This window comes from Nicotiana tomentosiformis, chromosome 7 (assembly GCF_000390325.3).
Source record: "Nicotiana tomentosiformis chromosome 7, ASM39032v3, whole genome shotgun sequence".
NCBI classification, from domain to species: domain Eukaryota; kingdom Viridiplantae; phylum Streptophyta; class Magnoliopsida; order Solanales; family Solanaceae; genus Nicotiana; species Nicotiana tomentosiformis.
The window spans coordinates 53,687,263-53,700,610 of record NC_090818.1 but is presented as its reverse complement, the minus strand read 5'-3'; the positions used below and the strand labels follow the sequence as shown (position 1 = coordinate 53,700,610).

General features: G+C 36.5%; 4 protein-coding genes and 1 long non-coding RNA gene across 9 annotated transcripts; 1 reads left to right on the top strand and 4 right to left on the bottom strand.

The window, feature by feature from the left end:
• Positions 1-78: 78 nt before the first annotated feature.
• On the bottom strand, positions 79-1,333 carry LOC138896495 (probable amino acid permease 7). The gene is made up of 2 exons (XM_070181548.1): positions 851-1,333; positions 79-499 (listed from the first exon to the last, which is right to left on the bottom strand). Exons 1-2 carry the CDS (start codon positions 986-988, stop codon positions 98-100), a joined length of 540 nt encoding a protein of 179 aa, XP_070037649.1. The 5' UTR covers positions 989-1,333; the 3' UTR covers positions 79-97.
• Positions 1,334-2,153: 820 nt separating this feature from the next.
• LOC138896494 (probable amino acid permease 7) lies at positions 2,154-4,108 on the bottom strand. The gene is made up of 2 exons (XM_070181547.1): positions 3,007-4,108; positions 2,154-2,655 (listed from the first exon to the last, which is right to left on the bottom strand). The coding sequence occupies exons 1-2, from the start codon at positions 3,142-3,144 to the stop codon at positions 2,254-2,256; spliced, it is 540 nt and encodes a 179-aa protein (XP_070037648.1). The 5' UTR covers positions 3,145-4,108; the 3' UTR covers positions 2,154-2,253.
• Positions 4,109-4,255: 147 nt separating this feature from the next.
• Positions 4,256-8,107, bottom strand: LOC104103728 (probable amino acid permease 7). 3 transcript variants are annotated; one of them, XM_070181546.1, is made up of 8 exons: positions 7,706-8,107; positions 7,003-7,242; positions 6,808-6,901; positions 5,764-5,978; positions 5,501-5,634; positions 5,344-5,388; positions 5,164-5,240; positions 4,677-4,812 (listed from the first exon to the last, which is right to left on the bottom strand). In XM_070181546.1, the coding sequence occupies exons 1-7, from the start codon at positions 7,815-7,817 to the stop codon at positions 5,208-5,210; spliced, it is 873 nt and encodes a 290-aa protein (XP_070037647.1). In that variant the 5' UTR covers positions 7,818-8,107; the 3' UTR covers positions 4,677-4,812; positions 5,164-5,207. The 3 variants fall into 3 exon arrangements, with proteins under 3 accessions (XP_070037645.1, XP_070037646.1, XP_070037647.1); XM_070181544.1 differs by having other exon boundaries at positions 4,256-4,812; positions 5,164-5,388; positions 7,706-8,097; XM_070181545.1 differs by having other exon boundaries at positions 4,669-5,240.
• Positions 8,108-8,917: 810 nt separating this feature from the next.
• On the bottom strand, positions 8,918-13,048 carry LOC104103714 (probable amino acid permease 7). 3 transcript variants are annotated; one of them, XM_009611644.4, is made up of 7 exons: positions 12,892-13,048; positions 12,555-12,818; positions 10,853-10,946; positions 10,418-10,629; positions 10,178-10,311; positions 9,640-9,861; positions 8,918-9,555 (listed from the first exon to the last, which is right to left on the bottom strand). In XM_009611644.4, the coding sequence occupies exons 1-7, from the start codon at positions 12,956-12,958 to the stop codon at positions 9,148-9,150; spliced, it is 1,401 nt and encodes a 466-aa protein (XP_009609939.1). In that variant the 5' UTR covers positions 12,959-13,048; the 3' UTR covers positions 8,918-9,147. The 3 variants fall into 3 exon arrangements, with proteins under 3 accessions (XP_009609939.1, XP_070037644.1, XP_009609944.1); XM_070181543.1 differs by lacking the exons at positions 12,555-12,818; positions 12,892-13,048 and adding exons at positions 11,085-11,340; positions 11,414-11,814; XM_009611649.4 differs by lacking the exons at positions 12,555-12,818; positions 12,892-13,048 and adding exons at positions 11,085-11,318; positions 11,414-11,811.
• LOC117278591 (uncharacterized) lies at positions 12,015-12,805 on the top strand. The gene is made up of 2 exons (XR_004508954.2): positions 12,015-12,137; positions 12,285-12,805. It is a non-coding gene; the product is annotated as an uncharacterized lncRNA (long non-coding RNA).
• Positions 13,049-13,348: the final 300 nt, after the last annotated feature.

The following is a 13,348-nucleotide window of genomic DNA, read 5'->3' as shown; positions in this document are numbered from 1 at the left end:
TTCGCATAATCAATATTAAATATTTCCACACTACTAATTCAATACATTTCTTCTGACTGATCTAATGCCTGTTGAGAGGGATGTGAGTAAGTATATTTTAACTGAACCTAGCAACTATCACTCCTCTGATAGACCCTACAAAAGCATACAATATCACAATCAGGCAAACCATTGTATACACACGGAGCACTATAGCTTTGGTTTTCCAACTTTCAGTTTTTTTCTGGGTTAAGTACATCTCTACAGGGAAATAAACGACAACAGGCCAAAAAGTTATTGCTCCAGACACCCCCACGACCTGATTAAAGTAAGGGAATAATACTGCAATCCCTGTAATTAATGCAACATATGCTGTTCGGAAGACTAATCTCATCAAGTTCAATTTAAATGGCAGCATTGGTAATGGTTTAAGGGTGTGATTCTTGTGAATAAACTTGCTCTCTGGGAATTTTCTTGCAAACCATCTCTCAATATCTGCAAATAGTGGCTGGCTGAAAATCTGTAAAGCATATTCAAGTGAATATGAAAGATCAACTCCGAGGAAGTCAATAATGTTTGTTTGAAGTTTTTCAAAAGCCGAGCTTGTATTACTGAGTTGGAAAATCTTTAAAAAGAGTTACAACTTCGTTTTGCAAAAACAGGTTTGAAAACACTTTTTCTTCCAAAAACTCAACAGTGGAGTTTGCATAACTCTATTTACAAAGAACATCAAACAGAAATCAAACTACCAGAAAGATATTCACTGACAAAAATAGTCTAATGCTTAAAAAAACTGCGAAAGTACAAAAGTTGTCTAAGAGAATATGGGGAAACATTGTTAGACTTGAAAGAAGATTTAGGGAAAGCGTACCTGATATCCTCCAACAAGATGAAGAACAACACATGCATTAGCAAAGTCTACAAGCCAATATGGTTCATAGAAACCGAATCCTGTCAAGAGGTTTCCCGGTGTGGAATTACCAAAAGCTGCATAACCAAATGATGACATTTTTGACTCAGCCTCTTTACATATTAGAAAAATCTAATCTTCAGATGATATTCTCCCACAGAACACAATCTGAATTGAAAATCTTTGATCCATTCCTTGTTTCTTTCCATCATCTGAATCCTCACGGTTTTCATGATCAAGTTTCTTGTGCAAGTGACCGCCTGTGCTTTGGGTACACAATTCCCCTCTTCATGAATCAGAGATTTGAAGGTTGTGGTGAAATCCTGCAAACTGATATGAGAAAACTACTGCTTATGCATAACTGGGTCATTTCCCATCTCTAATAGCTTGTTTTTTTACCAGCATGCTTAGGAATGGGATGCCAGTTAAGAGGAGGATTTGTGGTCTTCCATAGGTGTCCACTGCCCCCTCTTGACGATATCTTTTCCACAGCATGGGATCCTATCCATCTTGTCAAATCGAGTGCAGTAGGGACTATTTTACTGGAAATAAGAGCTGAGATTTTCCCCAAGTTTTAAGGTTTTCGCAGGATGATGGTCTTGTCTCATTTCCTGCAATCTTTGGCTTCATGCAAAGCCAGATATGCTATTCATTTGCATTATGATACTTTCTTTAGAGTTACCGGTTGGCGTTTCTTTCTCTCCATCGGTAGGATTCTGTTTGCGCGAAACTTAGAGATCAACAATGAAAGAGATGGCACTATTGTTAAGCAGGATAAGAAAAGAGCATTCGGGGTGAGAGAGGGAGGGGGGACATGGGTCCTAAATTTGAACATCTTGTGTTATTCCTTGAGAAAAGAAACAGTAAGCCAAAAGTTCAAGTGGAAAAGTTACAATGGATGTTGAGCTTTTAAATTCATGATATAAAACATAGCATCATTTTCTTGATCTAACATGGAGCAACTGAGTTTTTATCTGATACACCATCTTAATAAAGTGTGAGATTTAAGGAACCTCTAGTCTTAGAGAATATCGATTTAACAAGATTATTTAGTATTGGAATGAAATATGCGCTAATAGACAGAATGAATATGAAGGATTCATATTCCAGATGTCTGAGCAATTTGGGATTGAATAGTAGTTGATGGACTCATAGTATCTTGCCAAAGCTTTGTATTAAGGGGCCTGCAGAAAATAACAAAAGAATGCTGGACTCTCGAAAATTACATTTCATTATATGTTTTGTTACTGACAGAGGTAAACCATTGTTCGCATAATCAATATTAAATATTTCCACACTACTAATTCAGTACATTTCTTCTGACTGATCTAATGCCTGTTGAGAGGGATGTGAGTAAGTATATTTTAACTGAACCTAGCAACTATCACTCCTCTGATAGACCCTACAAAAGCATACAATATCACAATCAGGCAAACCATTGTATACACACGGAGCACTATAGCTTTGGTTTTCCAACTTTCAGTTTTTTTCTGGGTTAAGTACATCTCTACAGGGAAATAAACGACAACAGGCCAAAAAGTTATTGCTCCAGACACCCCCACGACCTGATTAAAGTAAGGGAATAATACTGCAATCCATGTGATTAATGCAACATATGCTGTTCGGAAGACTAATCTCATCAAGTTCAATTTAAATGGCAGCATTGGTAATGGTTTAAGGGTGTGATTCTTGTGAATAAACTTGCTCTCTGGGAATTTTCTTGCAAACCATCTCTCAATATCTGCAAATAGTGGCTGGCTGAAAATCTGTAAAGCATATTCAAGTGAATATGAAAGATCAACTCCGAGGAAGTCAATAATGTTTGTTTGAAGTTTTTCAAAAGCCGAGCTTGTATTACTGAGTTGGGAAATCTTTAAAAAGAGTTACAACTTCGTTTTGCAAAAACAGGTTTGAAAACACTTTTTCTTCCAAAAACTCAACAGTGGAGTTTGCATAACTCTATTTACAAAGAACATCAAACAGAAATCAAACTACCAGAAAGATATTCACTGACAAAAATAGTCTAATGCTTAAAAAAACTGCGAAAGTACAAAAGTTGTCTAAGAGAATATGGGAAAACATTGTTAGACTTGAAAGAAGATTTAGGGAAAGCGTACCTGATATCCTCCAACAAGATGAAGAACAACACATGCATTAGCAAAGTCTACAAGCCAATATGGTTCATAGAAACCGAATCCTGTCAAGAGGTTTCCCGGTGTGGAATTACCAAAAGCTGCATAACCAAATGATGACATTTTTGACTCAGCCTCTTTACATATTAGAAAAATCTAATCTTCAGATGATATTCTCCCACAGAACACAATCTGAATTGAAAATCTTTGATCCATTCCTTGTTTTTTTTTCCATCATCTGAATCCTCACGGTTTTCATGATCAAGTTTCTTGTGCAAGTGACCGCCTGTGCTTTGGGTACACAATTCCCCTCTTCATGAATCAGAGATTTGAAGGTTGTGGTGAAATCCTGCAAACTGATATGAGAAAACTACTGCTTATGCATAACTGGGTCATTTCCCATCTCTAATAGCTTGTTTTTTTACCAGCATGCTTAGGAATGAGATGCCAGTTAAGAGGAGCGTTTGTGGTCTTCCACAGGTGTCCACTACCCCCTCTTGACGATATCTTTTCCACAGCATGGGATCCTATCCATCTTGTCAAATCGAGTGCAGTAGGGACTATTTTACTGGAAATAAGAGCTGAGATTTTTCCCAAGTTTTAAGGTTTTCGCAGGATGATGGTCTTGTCTCATTTCCTGCAATCTTTGGCTTCATGCAAAGCCAAATATGCTATTCATTTGCATTATGATACTTTCTTTAGAGTTACCGGTTGGCGTTTCTTTCTCTCCATCGGTAGGATTCTGTTTGCGCGAAACTTAGAGATCAACAATGAAAGAGATGGCACTATTGTTAAGCAGGATAAGAAAAGAGCATTCGGGGTGAGAGAGGGAGGGGGGACATGGGTCCTAAATTTGAACATCTTGTGTTATTCCTTGAGAAAAGAAACAGTAAGCCAAAAGTTCAAGTGGAAAAGTTACAATGGATGTTGAGCTTTTAAATTCATGATATAAAACATAGCATCATTTTCTTGATCTAACATGGAGCAACTGAGTTTTTATCTGATACACCATCTTAATAAAGTGTGAGATTTAAGGAACCTCTAGTCTTAGAGAATATCGATTTAACAAGATTATTTAGTATTGGAATGAAATATGCGCTAATAGACAGAATGAATATGAAGGATTCATATTCCAGATGTCTGAGCAATTTGGGATTGAATAGTAGTTGATGGACTCATAGTATCTTGCCAAAGCTTTGTATTAAGGGGCCTGCAGAAAATAACAAAAGAATGCTGGACTCTCGAAAATTACATTTCATTATATGTTTTGTTACTGACAGAGTAAACCATTGTTCGCATAATCAATATTAAATATTTCCACACTACTAATTCAGTACATTTCTTCTGACTGATCTAATGCCTGTTGAGAGGGATGTGAGTAAGTATATTTTAACTGAACCTAGCAACTATCACTCCTCTGATAGACCCTACAAAAGCATACAATATCACAATCAGGCAAACCATTGTATACACACGGAGCACTATAGCTTTGGTTTTCCAACTTTCAGTTTTTTTCTGGGTTAAGTACATCTCTACAGGGAAATAAACGACAACAGGCCAAAAAGTTATTGCTCCAGACACCCCCACGACCTGATTAAAGTAAGGGAATAATACTGCAATCCCTGTGATTAATGCAACATATGCTGTTCGGAAGACTAATCTCATCAAGTTCAATTTAAATGGCAGCATTGGTAATGGTTTAAGGGTGTGATTCTTGTGAATAAACTTGCTCTTTGGGAATTTTCTTGCAAACCATCTCTCAATATCTGCAAATAGTGGCTGGCTGAAAATCTGTAAAGCATATTCAAGTGAATATGAAAGATCAACTCCGAGGAAGTCAATAATGTTTGTTTGAAGTTTTTCAAAAGCCGAGCTTGTATTACTGAGTTGGGAAATCTTTAAAAAGAGTTACAACTTCGTTTTGCAAAAACAGGTTTGAAAACACTTTTTCTTCCAAAAACTCAACAGTGGAGTTTGCATAACTCTATTTACAAAGAACATCAAACAGAAATCAAACTACCAGAAAGATATTCACTGACAAAAATAGTCTAATGCTTAAAAAAACTGCGAAAGTACAAAAGTTGTCTAAGAGAATATGGGGAAACATTGTTAGACTTGAAAGAAGATTTAGGGAAAGCGTACCTGATATCCTCCAACAAGATGAAGAACACATGCATTAGCAAAGTCTACAAGCCAATATGGTTCATAGAAACCGAATCCTGTCAAGAGGTTTCCCGGTGTGGAATTACCAAAAGCTGCATAACCAAATCCCCCACAGCAAAGGTTGAAAAACATCGTAATACAGACTGCCATTATTGATACCTTCTTCATAGTGATCTTTTCTGGAGGAGGCGCCTTTAATGTGTCCTTCATATATTTGGAAGTTATAACTAATTGCTTCAGTGTTGCTTAATTCCGTTTAAGAACATACTTTATTACTTAATGTAGAAAGCAAAGTGTAGAAAGCAAATTGCAGCACCTGTATCTCCAGAAATATAAGAGAGAATGGAAAGGCAAAGGCAATGTCCCCAAGTGCTTGAGCAACCAACCATAGTTTTTCAGCAGCAGTAGAACTTGTCAGTCCTGTAATGCTACCTTTGATTTCTCCATTTTCTGCATATCAAGATTCGGCAAGTGGAAATCTAATATAATGGCTCATCTTACCTGAGATCCAAGTCATAACCATGCTTGTTGATGTGAAGAATTTGTGGCATTAAATGACATATGTGAAAGGTAACCTACCTATTACTTTGGCTAAGCCAAGTGCTGATCCGATAATTGAATATGTGAATGACATGACTGCAGCAACTATGGAGAGCCACTTCATATTCTGAAAATCAGGAATTTGAGACACTATAACTTGGATTAGTCCAAATATAACCATATATCTTGTACTTCCATATCGACAGGTAGCATCATGCCCTTGATCATGATAGCAGTTTGATTTCTGGATTGCTCTGCAGACATTTAGAGGACGCATTATCAATTTCACCCATTAGAGAAATCCTTCCTAATGCACTTCTATAGGTGTTAAAGCATTGAGAATAAGCGAGAGAGTTTTCAGAATGCATGAGAGCAATACCTCTCGGCCTTTGTATATTTATACTATGCAGCATAGCCTTATCTATGCTAATATCATTTAGGGATACATTTCCTAAATCCAATAAATATTATGACTTCCCAACCATTTTAAGTTTGAGAATACATGATAGCAACATCAACTCTTTTATATTTACACTATGTAATGTATACAGGGATTCCTGATCCCATTTGTTATGGAACTTCTATCCCTTGATAACGGGACATAATTCCTAATTTCACTAATTATTAGATATAGCTTCCTTATCCCTCAAATTATCTGATTAGAATGATGATATGATTACATATCTCTGCTTATAACTAATTTCGAAGGTTTAAACTGTATTATTTGCTATTTCTTGAACCCATAAGATTCCCCAACTAGTTTATCTTAGAGTTGTATTGAAATGGAAACCTCATTACAGTTGCTATGGGTCCATAATTCATTATATATTGATGGCTAGGAGTTCATTTGTAATTATATATCTGCTGATAGCTAGGATTATTCAACAGCAATAGTCCAAGCTATTTCAGAAAGCAACCATCAAAAAATTAAGTGTTATAGTATTGAACTGCAACCTTGAGGTCATGGACAAACAAAACAAAAGTTGAGCATGAAAAGCAGCAAAGCTCATAAAGGAAAGGTGTGTGCAGAAATTTTGAAAGGAGACATTGACAATACCAGTGGATAAAAGATTGCTGACATACCGAATGCTGATAGCGGACGTAATTGTATAAACAATTGCAACCTTGATGAAATTTATACGAACAATGATTCCACAAAACCACGCATTTCTTTCTCCTGAGACGCCAGAAGAAAAGAATTAGTTGGGTAAGTCCAAGTCCATTACAACCTGAATTGCTGCCAAGCCAAGTTCAAAAGGTGCACTTGAAATTTCTCACCTAAAATATTGAGAACAGCATCAAGGTAAGAGGCATTTCTATGATCAGGGCCAGTATCTGGATGAGGAGATAGATAACAGTTGCAGAGAAGAAAAGCAGAAGTAAGAGTGACACATGCAAAAGAGAGCATGGCCAATGGACCTGCAATCCAACCTAGTTGTGCCATACTCCATGCTAATGATAGAACCCCAGAACCAATTACTGCTGTTACTATATGTGCCAAAGCTGTCCATTCATTTCCTGAATTCTCACACACATTAGTTTCTCTAAGTATCAATTACTTGTACATGTTTCAGTTTATTCCACAAGAAATTACTAGAAATGAATCTATTTCACAAATGGTCAACTCTTGCTCCAACAGTAAATCATTTTCCCATTTATTTTTTCTTTAGAGAAAAAGATCAAGACTATACCTTTAAGACAAAATCTCCTTCAATCAGACAGAGGACAAGTTAAAGCAAGATTCTTGACAACGTTTCACTATGAACCCAAGTTGTTATAATCAAGACTCAAGCTTTTTTGTAAAATGAAGCCTAAGTGGTAAACTGGGGATAAATGGGGTTGAAGAACAAAAGAAAAAAATGAAGTATTTGACAAGAAAAGATAGTACGTAGCTGTTAAAAAGTTGACCTTGCTTTTGTGGTAGAAAGACCAATAATGTAATAATTGAAGAAGAAAAGATTGGAAGAAGTAAGCATAGTACCTGTTCTTTTGAGGGCAGTTGTAGAAGATGGGGAGGAGGAAGAAGAAGAAGCATAATTTGCCTCCAAAAAAGGCATCTCAGAATCAACGTCTTCATCAACTACCAAAGGCATAGCCTGAACTGTGTCCAAGTTTCATGGAAAGTTATTACTCTCTGTGTGCAAATTTGTTTAACAATATTTTCTTTTTTAATATTTCAAAGAAATTGACATATGTCCGTCCATTTTAAAAATAATTTCATTTTTTGGGTTTCCCATTTCGCTCGGAGTCTAGTAGCCGCTTTGAAGCCCAATTAATCTGGATTCCTGAAAAAGCCCAATTGAATATTCTGACAATCAACTACTTGGTGTTCGGCGTCTTTTATCCGCAATCTTTCAATCTTTTATTCAGTACAGCACTTCAAATTGCACCTTGCTTTATTAGACAAACAACAAAATGAGAGATTCAACTGCTGATGCCCGTGACTCAGTGTGTATTAAAATATAATATATACAACAACAACAACCCAGTATAATCCCACTAGTGGGGTTTGGGGAGGGTAGTGTGTACGCAAACCTTAGAGACTGTTTTCGATAGACCCTCGGCTCCCTCCCTCCAAGAACTCCCCACCTTGTTCTTGGGGTGACTCGAACTCACAACGAACTCCCCACCTTGTTCTTGGGGTGACTCGAACTCACAATGAAAGTGGAGGGTGCTTACCACTGGAGCAATCAAAGAGTGTGTAAAAATGGGCAAACTTCTTCTTAATTGGGAGGTTGGAGTGGTTAATCAATCAAAGAGTATATGTTGAATGTAATTCGTAATGAAGGGCACTGATAGTAATTTGCTCCATTAATAGTTGTTATTTTCATTGTTATTGCTCCATTTCCATTCTTTCACTATTACTATTATTCTCATTTCCAGTTTTAGATTACAAAACATTGAAAAGATATATTTATATTTATATGGTTTTCCGTAGATAAAGACAAAATAAAGAGAGCCATTTGGTTTGTATTTTTTCACCTCATTTAATAACGTCTTTTACATCGAATTATTATTAATGTTAATAAGAATCTCGGCCAAATTGCCTTTTTAGCAAATACGCACATATCACTTTAATAAAATTGATTAGCACGAAACCAATATTTAATAATTGCTTTGTTAAATATTTAGAATAGGATTCATAATCTAAACCATTCAAACTAGACCAGAAGAATTGTATGAAATAACTGAATTTGTTCCAATGCAAAATTCTTGATTGATTGAGACAGAAATAATCCCTCAATACAGCTTAAATCCAACAAGTGTGTAGCATTGTACAAGTACTGAAAATGTGTAGAGTCTTTTGGCTGATTGTCATTTAAAATCTTAGTATTTGCTAGCAAAGACCTCAAATAGGAAGCTTTTCTGATTTCTAAGACAAGCAACTTGTAGCAAGATTCTTGAGAATCAAAGAGGAGAATTTTACATTTTAGCTAATTTAGCACTAATTATTCCCTCAATTGATCCAATCAAACCAACTACAGATACAAGCAAGCAGATCATACTGAAACCCTCAAGAAGAAGCCATTTTTTTGTCCAAGCTCCAATTTTCCTTTGCACAATGTACATTTCCACTGGGAAATAGATGGTCATAGGCCAAAAGTTCAAGGCTCCCAAGATTCCTAATACCTGATTGAAATAAGGAAATGCCATTGCTATTGCTGTTGTAGACATAACATAAAAAGTCCGAAAACATAACCGAAAGAAGTTCAACTGAAAAGCTGGCAACACTGGAAGTTTGATGGCATAGAACTTATTCAGGAATTTGTTCTCTGGGAACTTCTGAGTTAACTTTTTTTCTACAAATGCAAACACAGGCTGGCTGTATACCTAAGGAAACAAGCATTTCGTCATATTAAATTGAAGCTTTCATAAACCAAGGGCTAAAGGAAAACACTAGAATTTTAGTACTACCTGATACCCTCCAACCAGATGCAGAACTATGCAGGCATTAGCAAAGTCAACAAGCCAAAACGGCTCGTAGAAACCTGTCAAGAGGTTCCCTGGTGTGTCATTCCCGAAGGCTGCATATCCGAAGCCACTACAGCATAGATAGAAGAAAGTGGTGATAACTATTGCACTCATTGATGCCTTCTTCATGGTCTGATTTTCTGGTGGAGGCGATTTTAGTGTATCCTTCACACCATAAAAAAAACAAATTTACTATTAGCAGAAAGATTAGCAGTCTTTGTGATGCTTTTAGTTTAACTAGTCCAACTAGAGTGTCAGTAGTGTGATAGCTTCAGCTTGGTTTCAGAAAATTTAGCTAAGGTGGTGTTTATGCTCTTGAGCAAGCTCGAAAAAAGCTAAATCCATATTCAATGATCTAGTATCAGGACAAATTCTATGAGCTGGATCCATTAAGCATTCACTATGATAAATTAAGAAATCCAGAACTTAAGACTTGCACACAGTAGACACATAAAACCTGTGGAATATCATTACATAATACCTGTATCTCCAGGAGAATGATCGAATAAGGATAGGCAAAAGCAATGTCTCCGAGTGCCTGGAACACTAACCATATCTTTTGAGCAGCACTCTTTGCCGGTACTCCCACAATGCTTCCTTTGATACGCCTGTTGTCTGCATATCCAACATCAAGAAAATGCACAAAATTATTCAGTACAACAGTTTTTGGAAATTTGAAATGAAAACAAGAAACATAGAAAGAGAACAGGCCAAGCCTTACCAATCACTTTAGAGAACCCAAGTGCCAACCCAATGAAAGAGTAACAAAATGACATTAATGCAGCGACAACAGATAACCACGTCATGTTATGAAAATCTGGTATCTGCGACGTTACTATCTGAATAATACCAAAAATCAGCATAAAGATGTTTTTCCCAGTCTGGCAATCAGCGTTTGCTCCTTTGCGGTAACAATTTGATCTCTGAATTTCTCTGCAAAAATGGTCAGAGAGATTAGTAACCTAACGTAAACATGTCTCATTAAGCTTGAATTGCATACACTGTCTTTTGAAGACTGGGCATACATACTACAATGGATATAATGTTATCTGATAACGGGACCAAATGAGCGTAGCAAAGTGACATGTTTATTGTTATTGAGACACTTGCAAATTCTGAGAGTCTAAAATCTAAACTGTATACACAGCTAACTAACCTCATACTTGTTGCACTTGTAATTATATAGGCAATACCAGTCCCATAGAAGCTCACATACTGAAGCAAACCACACACCCACGTCCATTTCTTGCCTGAACGAGTAAGTCAAAACACATCAAAGAAGTTTCTAATCCCCTTCCCCACAAAAATGTAAAAGAGGGAATCCTAATATGAGAGACTGCTGAAAGAGTTTCTAAGATAATTTTATATCATAGGATGGAACAATCTACCAAGATTAACTCTAACGGCATCAATGTAAGAGTGATTTCGCGTTCCTGTTATTGGATCAGGTGACCTGTAACAGTCACATATGAGGGATGCAGATATGTACGTAACAAGTGCAAAAAAGAACAAGGCGATTGGCGCTGCAATCCATCCTAACTGTGCTGTGCTCCAGGCTAGAGAGAGAACACCAGCTCCAATTACAGCAGAAATTATATGCGCAACTGCACTCCACACAGTTCCTGACAAGAAAATATATGTCGACTGTTGTTTCTTAATCCTAGTTAATGTTAAAACTCAAGGACCGGAGAAAATTTGAGATATCTTAGAGTTTTACCAGTTCTAATTGCATCTATATCATCATTGCCTGAAGTTTTCTCTTGTTCTAGAGAATGTTCAACTTTCATCTCAGATCGATCTATCTCAGACGGCCGCTAAGAATTTAGAGATATAGGAACCCTAAAGCAAAAGCATGAGCTGCATAAAGCCTTCATCTATTAGAAGAACTCCAAATTTATTGGAGTTGGCCATAAGTTTTATCAAGAATGATGGAACTTCCACTTACAGAAACGTTTGGTTGTAGTTTTCTGTTGTAAATCTACCTTTTAACTGCAGAGAAGACAAATTTGGGAAATAGAATTTCTTCTCGTCATATAATGACAATAGCATCCTTCCAAGGGGCCCTAACTTGACACCATGAGATAGACATTTCCACAAGAATTTTCACCAAAGATGACTATTTATGCATAGAGTCTAGTGACCTTTAACAATTTTTGTTCTTGTCACTATGGCCATGTATGGATATTAGCTATTTGCATTGATACATGTCTTTTTCAAGGCCTGACAGGTCCCAACCAAATTTTGATCCAAATCAATGTGTTCATTTTGGAAGCTAATATACAAAGAGGGGTGAGCCCCCCCCCCCCTCCTATGATAGACATCAATTGGTTTGATTAAAGAAAAGATTCAGATCAATGAAAAATCAACAATTATGAAAAGTTGTAACGTCACAATGAGAAACAGAAAAATAGAGACGATCTGTCCAGAACAACTGTTGTTTCGTATGATACTATACTTTTTAGCCGCGATTCTCAATAATGTGATATTTATGTTTATATGATACTATAGTTCAGTTTGATTCTCAATATGTGATCATATTTATTTTTCTATTTTTGATAGAGTAATTTATGTTCTTTTTGTATTTCCAGGGATAGGACAAAGGTCTAGAGGAGGTCAATGGTGAGGAGAAGACTTCGGGACTGTATCCCGCAGCTCACAGGCCAGCTGCAATGATAACATATACAACAACACTCAAATGCAAATCCTCAATCTTTAATTGTTCAGTCTTCTCTCCCAAAATTATCAAACTTTAATATGCAAAATAATGATGATAACAGCAGTATTTTCAGAAATGTATGATAAGAAGGTAAATCAAATCCCAACAGAATGTAAAAGAAATATTGTGAACAGTAGCTTACCAAAGTAGAATCTGGCAGCTTCCAATAAAGAGTGGTTTATAGTAGGGCCAAGAGCAGAATGTGGAGATTTATAGCAATCACAAAGTATGGAAGTTGCAAAAAGGGTAACTGCTGCACAGAAGAGAATAGCCAATGGACCTGCTATCCATCCTAATTCTGCTATGCTCCATGCAAGTGATAGTACCCCTGCCCCTATAACCCCTGTTATTATATGCGCCACTGCACTCCATTTTGTTCCCTTTTTCCCAATATCAGAGTATACAACTACACAAATAAACCATAACCAAATCAGAAAACCAAGTCAGATAGAAAGAATCTATAACTAAATTCAAGATACCATTTCTCTCAGAAAATGGCGCCGCCAATAATGATGTTTGTGGATCATGTTCTATTTCACCAGCCATTCCTCTGACCTCGTACAATAGAATAATCAATCTGTCAATTAGTTATGGCGTGTACTACTCCACGTCAACAATAATAAAAACCGTTTGCCATATCTTTACCTACTGGCTACTGCCTTCTTCTTTATTGGAAACATAACACTAATATTCTCTTATTTTGTGGTCCCAATTTTCTACCTAATATATTTTGCGTTCAAAACAAATGCTAAATCAAAGGAATTAGTTATAAAGAAATCTATCAGAACTCCTTAGCATGCTTTACGTGGCAGACTAAAATTACTTTTAAGCTTTTCAAAGTGCACTTCAGAAAAGTCTAGGCAACCGCCAGTCCACATCTGTTTTATTTTCTTTTGTCCCAAAGCAAGTTAGATTTTGTTTTCTAAGCTTATGGAT